At 40.0% G+C, this 7485-nt stretch overlaps 1 protein-coding gene across 4 annotated transcripts in view; it reads left to right on the plus strand.

Moving 5' to 3' along the window:
• The window catches only part of LOC145462857 (putative ATP-dependent RNA helicase DDX60), a 31401-nt gene that overhangs the window by 11675 nt on the left and 12241 nt on the right, over positions 1 to 7485 (plus strand). For all 4 annotated transcript variants that reach the window (XM_081446492.1, XM_081446493.1, XM_081446491.1 and 1 more), the window contains 12 exons: positions 157 to 350; positions 1576 to 1704; positions 2280 to 2429; positions 2782 to 2904; positions 3058 to 3153; positions 3401 to 3516; positions 3985 to 4070; positions 4767 to 4933; positions 5198 to 5302; positions 5700 to 5822; positions 6479 to 6654; positions 6787 to 6969. In XM_081446492.1, the coding sequence (XP_081302618.1) occupies positions 157 to 350; positions 1576 to 1704; positions 2280 to 2429; positions 2782 to 2904; positions 3058 to 3153; positions 3401 to 3516; positions 3985 to 4070; positions 4767 to 4933; positions 5198 to 5302; positions 5700 to 5822; positions 6479 to 6654; positions 6787 to 6969 (1648 nt within the window). The remainder of the gene's footprint in view (positions 1 to 156; positions 351 to 1575; positions 1705 to 2279; positions 2430 to 2781; positions 2905 to 3057; positions 3154 to 3400; positions 3517 to 3984; positions 4071 to 4766; positions 4934 to 5197; positions 5303 to 5699; positions 5823 to 6478; positions 6655 to 6786; positions 6970 to 7485) is intronic.

Raw genomic sequence — 7485 nt, forward strand, 5'->3', positions numbered from 1 at the left:
AAGGGAGAGATAAATGTATTGAACCGAGAAATAAATAAAGCATTGTCTTTCTTTTCTTTTCTTATTGCTAAACCCCTTATAGGGGTAAGCAAAAAAGAGTTGAGACGCTAAACCTTGCATATATGAAAACTAAAAGGTTTGTCCCTGTTACTCTAGGAACATGCGAACCTGACTCGAACGATATGAAGTACCCTGTCCTTCTGATGGACAGTGTGCAGAAAATTGGTCAAGGTTTCCAAAGTCTTCTCACGGACAAAGACAAAAAGAAACTTGCCGGATACATCCAAAAGCTGGGCTTCGATGACGTTGCAGCCATGTTTTATGATTTGCAACCAGAAAGTGGAAAACGGGTAAATACCACATTGGTTAACACTAGTTTATATTGGACGTGGCTCTTAACCACATATATCAGCAGTTTTACATTTTGCCGTCTGCGTTTTCTTCGGTCAAACTTTTTCTGTAGCTGTCTTCAAATTTTTTTTTTTTATGTCAAGATGAACAAAATTTTCATGACAAAACGTAGAATTGCTAATTAAAAGTAATGCATCTCATAATTTAGCAGAGACTGATCAATAATTATGACAGTTCTAGTACAGTAAAAGCCCGCCTATAAGAACCTAGAATTTTCGAGGTCAGGCTGAACAAGTTCTAATATTTTAGGGTAGTTTTTCACAATTCAGGCTGATTAGGTTCTTAATAGGTCCTTATTTTTCAGATCGTATATATTGCACTGTAGCTTTATGGAAAACATATTTCTAGTGAAAATAAAATAATAAAAAATGCAAATCAAAGAAAACATAATATACACAGTAACTTTTTGTCAGGAGTTCCCCACACAATTAAAATCCAGAATTAAGGCCATCAAAGTTGGAGTGATGTTTTGGTATAAGAAACTATTTTTATTTGTCAGGCTGAACAGATTCTTATATTTCTGAGTATTTAAATGCCAACTTTCAGCCCGTAGGTTCTTGAATCACTATAGGTTCTTATATGCGGGTTTTTGCTGTACTGTGCTTCTTCAGGGAAACTCGAGGTGTTATTAAAGATACTCTGGAACCAGCCAAGTCTTTCAAGGGAGGGTCAAAGCAAAGTTTGATGTACGATTCAAATTGTAACAAAAATTCACGCGCCACCTATATTTTAAGCTAATCTTAATGGTGTGTGTGTGTTGTTGTTTTTTTTTTTTTTCAAAATATCACGAATCGCGTATGTCTTTTAGTTGCTTTTCACGCGTCGGGCGTAAATTTTTGCCTTCGTCATGTTTCACTCATAAACCCTTTGCCGCCCTTATTCAAAAGTAACCCTTCGTTCAATTACGTGCATCTATTTAAGATGCGTCATTTGCCAATAAAATCTCGATATTTTCAAAACCAAATCCTGTGCTCGGTGGAGGATTGATAAGAATTGGACTACTGCAAGGTACTCGAACAACAGGAGAAATACAATATACTGCCCAAGTACTAGGTAAACCCAGATCTACAGGACATTTTACGATCCAACGATGGACCTTATGTTTGGATATTACAATGAGTATAGCTTAATAAGTGCGGTATCAAATTACAACTTTTATCGTAGGCCGTAGAGCTTTCGGTTCAAACTACAAGCGAAAGATTCCAAATGGAGCACATGGGACATTTGCTGAAACGAGACGAGCGTACGGATGCTGATCCCAGAGTGGACCACTTTATTCCGGATACTTGGCAGGTATGTTATATATTTGATTACTGATGAATTCATGTATTGTGTAAGGTGAATCGAGGACAGGGGATTAAGAAACGCAAGTATTTTCTAACAAATGACAAGGCTCGATTTAAAGGTTATTTACCTTGTAGGTACCACCTCACTTGAGGTATGCTTGACAAACGTTTCTAGAGAATTTGTAGCACTCTACACCTGATGTTGACTTTGCAACACGTTTAATTCTTTGACCTAGATGAACATTTTATCCCCTGTTACGTTTTGCATTGTAACTCCTTATTATGGTACGGTAAGGTATAGTCTGCGTCAGGCTAAACAACCCATACAGCCGGGGGTATCCCAGTTTTTGTAGCATGAGGCGACTAGGAATATTTCTACTCCCCCTGGATGGGATGCTCGTCCATCGCAGGGTTACCCTCAGCATTAAATTCGCCGGTACCCATTTATACACCTGAGTGGAGAGAGGCAGTGTCTTGCCCAAGAACACAATGCAATGTCCCCAGCCAGGGCTCAAACTCTGCGTAAACTTTGTAATTCGTTCGTTTTGTCGACCCAGGAAAACGTTTCATCATCTTTTGTAGCGCGAACTCCTTGATGCTGTGGACAAGAATGAGTCAGCAGTGATCGTGGCGCCGACTTCATCAGGAAAGACTTACGCCTCTTATTACTGCATGGAGAAAGTGCTACGACAAAGCAATAATGGTGTAGTAGTTTATGTTTCACCGACAAAGGTAACAGAACGATACAGAGTACTTTTTTAGTTTTTCAAGACATTTTATTTTGGATTATTGGTGGGTAATCGCTAGCTTCACGTCGAATTCAACTACCTGTAGACTGTTGATTTCGTAAGGTTGCTTTCTGGATGTGATAAGTTTGGATGAGTACTGAAGTGTTTGTACTATCAAATCGGATAGGTTGATTTATAGAATGAAGTCTTAACTTCAGATAGAAACTTACGGTTCAAAATTTAGTACAATAAGACCGCTTATTGTGACATACCCGATTAAGATCATATTTTAGTAACCCGAGTGACAGTGTACATCAGAAAATCACAGAATCAAGACGCAATACGATCTTTTGTAGGCTCTAGTGAATCAAGTTGTTGCCACAGTCTACGCTCGGTTTCACCGCAAACGCCTCCCAGACGGACAAGCAGTGTATGGCGTCTTTACTAGGGATTATCGACGCAACACATTGAATTCCCAGGTAGCTAGGTTTGGTCTTCTTTTACTTCCATTGAACACTCTGCTTCAATTTTCAACTATCATTTATCTAATTAGTCGAGCTTTATTGTCCTACGTCATTTTTCTTTTGTTGTGAATTTTTTTTTCTCTTAAAAGGCTTCTTTTTTCCCGACAGATCCTTGTTACAGTTCCTCAGTGCTTAGAGATACTTTTTCTCTCGCCTCGCAGACAGGAGTGGACCAAGAATGTCAAATATGTGATCTTTGATGAGGTAGACGAGGCAGAACATGGTAGTTTATCATCGCCATGTTAGCATGTGAATATCTAGTAATCATGAAAATCTGTAATGTTTTAAGGTTTGCTCTAAAATGCGTGAAAATTAATTCATTAGTTTGCTATTTTATGACTTACTTGGGTCTTATACTATACTTTCTACCGCTTTCTAGTTCCTTCAGAAACTCTAGTAACTATACTGCATAGTGTTAACAACTTTGCTTTAATGTTTCAATCCTTGTTAGGTTCACTGTCTTGGTGAAGAGACTGGCGCGGAAGTCTGGGAACATCTCCTTCTTCTGATTCGTTGTCCTTTCCTGGCGCTCTCAGCAACCATTGGGAATCCACGTGACTTGATGTCGTAAGTGTTGAGCCCGGTCATGATTGTAAGAAGCTTCTTGGCTTATGGTAATAATATTTTTAGAATTCTAGTAACAGTTTATTGGCGTTTTACTGCGCCTTTCAATAACATGCGGACTCTAAAATTCAAAGCTCAACCGACAAATGCGTTTTTCGCTATCGTCAATCAAATGTTCGGCGGCTCCTCCCAGCTTCCGACTACTGCCGAGCGCGCGGTAATCAAATCGTTGAGCACGGTTCAGACAACGAAACAGTGCTCGGCAGTAGTCGGAAGCTCGGAGGAGTCGCCGAACATTTGATTGACGGTAGCGAAAAACACATTTGTAGATCGAGCTTTGAATTTTAGAATCCGCATGTTATTGAAAGGCACAGTGATGACTGCTGCTACAATTTTAAGTGAGGTTCTCTGTGACTCGTGTTAGAAAGGATGAAGTTCATTTTTATTAAATGAAGTTTGCGTCCATTCCAGCTGGTTGCAAGCTGCTCAAGACTTCCGCGAACAGCAGGATAAACAAGATAAAGGCAAACTGAGGAATTCATACATGATCAGGCTAGGTATGAGCGAGTAATTTACTAATCATCTTATTACCAGAGAGAGTGCAATCAGCATGGAGTATGAACGCACAAACTCCTTCATTTTCCTTTATTTACTCCCTTACTTTGTTATTTTGTTTTCTTGGCGTAGTTGTAACCTGTAGACTCTGGTTATTTAGTCTATGGGACACACCATTACCATAGCTATGTCCATGTCTATGTCTGTCTATGTTTATGTCTGTGCCTGTGCCTGTGTCTGTGTCTGTGCCTGTGTCTGTGTTTGTGTCTGTGTCTGTGTCTGTGTCTGTGCCTGTGCCTGTGCCTGTACCTGTGTCTGTGTCTGTGCCTGTGCCTGTACCTGTGTCTGTGCCTGTGCCTGTGCCTGTACCTGTGTCTGTGTCTGTGCCTGTGCCTGTGCCTGTACCTGTGTCTGTGCCTGTGCCTGTGCCTGTGTCTGTGTCTGTGCCCGTGCCCGTGCCCGTGCCCGTGCCCGTGCCCGTGCCCGTGCCCGTGCCCGTGCCCGTGCCTTTGTCTGTGCCTGTGCCTGTGCCTGTGCCTGTGCCTGTGCCTGTGCCTGTGCCTGTGCCTGTGCCTGTGTCTGTATCTGTGTCTGTGTCTGTGTCTATGTCTATATCATTTCCCTGGGTAATTTATACATGTTTGGTGTGCTCTCGCTCATGGACTTCTAAATTAATTTGCTTTGTGACTGTTTTCAAGTTACTTGCGAAGAGCGATACTCAGATCTGGAAAAAAGCGTGTACCTTCCAAGTCCCAGTAACGGTGATCTTTCCGAAGAGACGATGACATACGAGAATAAATACGAACTTAAAAACTCAGGAGAGTTTGTGGGACTTCATCCATGTGCCCAGCTTGGACCCAAACAGGTAAGGTATCAGAATCAAACATTTATGGCAATCGATTGAGTAAAAAGCTATAGAAAAGAACTTTTCCATGCCTAGGAAACCTAGAACAGTTCATCAATATTTTTTCGTTTATAATGAGTCACTTTCCACGTCAGCTTCAATTGATTAGAGCAACGCAGTAATTAATTACTTGATAAATTAATTTATTGGGGTGATTAATAAGATTTAGCTCCAACGATCCACAGCATAACTTTGTTAGTAACCTATTTTTTCTTAACAAAACAGCTGCTGGAAAATGGTTTTCCAGGTGATATGGCTCTTACACCTGGAGAAACTCTGCAACTGTATGACGTCATGGTTAAGGAGTGGCCCGACAAAGAATCCATGCAGGTCAGCGGTCAATTCAACAGGTGTAAATCCTATGAAAGCTAGAATAATAAATAATTTTCTGACTGATTAACTGAAAATAGAGCGGTTTTCTATTGAGTGTAAAACCAGACTAATTACTTACCAAGTAGACTACTCAACCAATATGAATCCGTGGTAAAACCAAAACCAAATTAATTACTTTCGACACTCACTTAAAAACCGCTCTAAGACGTTTCAGCAATTAAATTTACGGCAAACGGTAAAAAATTGCTTTTTCTGAATTGGGTGTCTTTTCTCTTTATCCTGAAGATCAATCCAAAACAAAACTAGAAAAAATTATCTATTTACAGCAAATGCAGACGGCAGAGGTTTGTTGTTTGCCTCATTTCAACTATGATTGGTGAACGTCTTTTTGCAGAAACTTTCTCCAGAACAATATTTCCTGGACAAAAAGTTGATACAGAAGAGTCATGCTCGACAATACGAGCACGACGTAAAAAAGGAATTCAAGTCCTGGGCCGACGAGAAACAGTTCAAGAAGGTAAAATGACAATTTGCATGTAGAAGCAATGTTGGTATGATAGTACTTATGATTACATGTATAACGTTTTACAACTGAATCAGTGCATTTACCTGTTGCTTGCAGGAGTAAGAGTAACAGTTTTTTTGCGCGCTTTTTGTTTTTTAAGTAAAGTAACAAGTTTCTTCAAGACTTATTGAACCATTTCTTGATACTGGATACTCAATAATTATTCTAGGCTCTTATCTCGCTGGGACGAGGAAAAAGAGAACGCCTGAAATGATAAATTTGGTGGATTCTTGGCACTGCCTTTGTCATTAAATAGAAATAGCAGTCTTCGCTCTTGCTTCCCACAAGCTATTGCGCGCATCACTCTAGAGTCTGTTTAAGTTAAAACGTCCGCTAGAAGACTCTTGCCTGCTTTTGGAACCATTGGAGAAATGAATCTAGTGCCGAAAATTCCTGCCGTTTGAGACAGAGACAAGTCAGTCAAGCCCACCAGGTTACTCTCACGAACACTGAATATACGGCATGTTAATTAGTAGCAAATCTGTTACTCACCCACATTTTGCAAAATCGCGGTTCCGTCAATTTTCCCATTTGCCAGGTTTGAAAAATTGAATGAAATTACTGAAAATAAAAGATAATGACAATTTGCTCTTTATTGATTATTTTAGGTGCAATCCGTGATTCAGTCGTTAAATTCCGTTTGCCAAGAGAAGCAGGCCTCGACTGAAGATGAATGGAGCGCACTAAAATTGCCATCGTCCGGGAAGTTTTTCATCTGGCTGAATTTCCCAAAGCTTGTTGACCAGCTCAGAGCACAAGATAAATTGCCAGCCTTAGTGTTCAGGTATTGCAGACTTTTGAGATGAAATCTGTTTTTAGAGAAAAAATTGTACATTCCTCTACTTGGAATGATGTTTTTGATAGCCATGATTATTAATTTATTTACTTCCTTATTTATTTTATTATGTTCTAATAGCTTTGACCGTGTGATGTGCGAAATACTATCCAGGCGTCTTACTGAGGAATTTGAAGACCGAGAGGCAGATATAAGAGCACGAGACGGCCAAAGAGCCTTAAAACGTGCTGAGAAAAGGCGAACAAAGGCTGAAAAGAAACTGAAAAAGACAAGAGATGAAACAGAGAAAGAAAAAGCCCGAAGGTAAAACAGTGAAACCTGTATTAAGCGGACCCCCTTGGGGCACTCACTGGTGTCCGCGTAATACAGTGTCCGCTCAAAACAGGTTCTAATATATTGTGTAATAATAGTTAATTATTAACCTTTTTGTGATACAGTGTAATACAGTGTAAGATCAAAGACTGCTCATAGCACAGTGTCCATTCAGTCAATGCATCAGTCTGGAATAATCTACTTAGCTTTAAAACGACATCGTTGAATAACATTAAAGGAGTCTGAGCTGAGCTTTTTAGAGGTGAAATGCCCTTGAAGTGTCCACTTATTGCAGGTTTTGTGCAACAAAATGACTTAATATTGGTGTCCGCGTCCGCTTAGCAGAGGTGTCCGCTGAATGCAGGTTATTTTACAGTAAATGTACGAGGAAAATTTTGGGACTCAAGCCAGTGTCCACTTAATAGAGGGTGCTCGCTTAATATGAGGTCCGCTTAATACAGGTTTCACTGTATAAACAGTTTAGTTTACATGTCTTCAGCAGTAGCG

The sequence above is a fragment of the Orbicella franksi genome, chromosome 12 (assembly GCF_964199315.1).
Source record: "Orbicella franksi chromosome 12, jaOrbFran1.1, whole genome shotgun sequence".
NCBI lineage: Eukaryota > Metazoa > Cnidaria > Anthozoa > Scleractinia > Merulinidae > Orbicella > Orbicella franksi.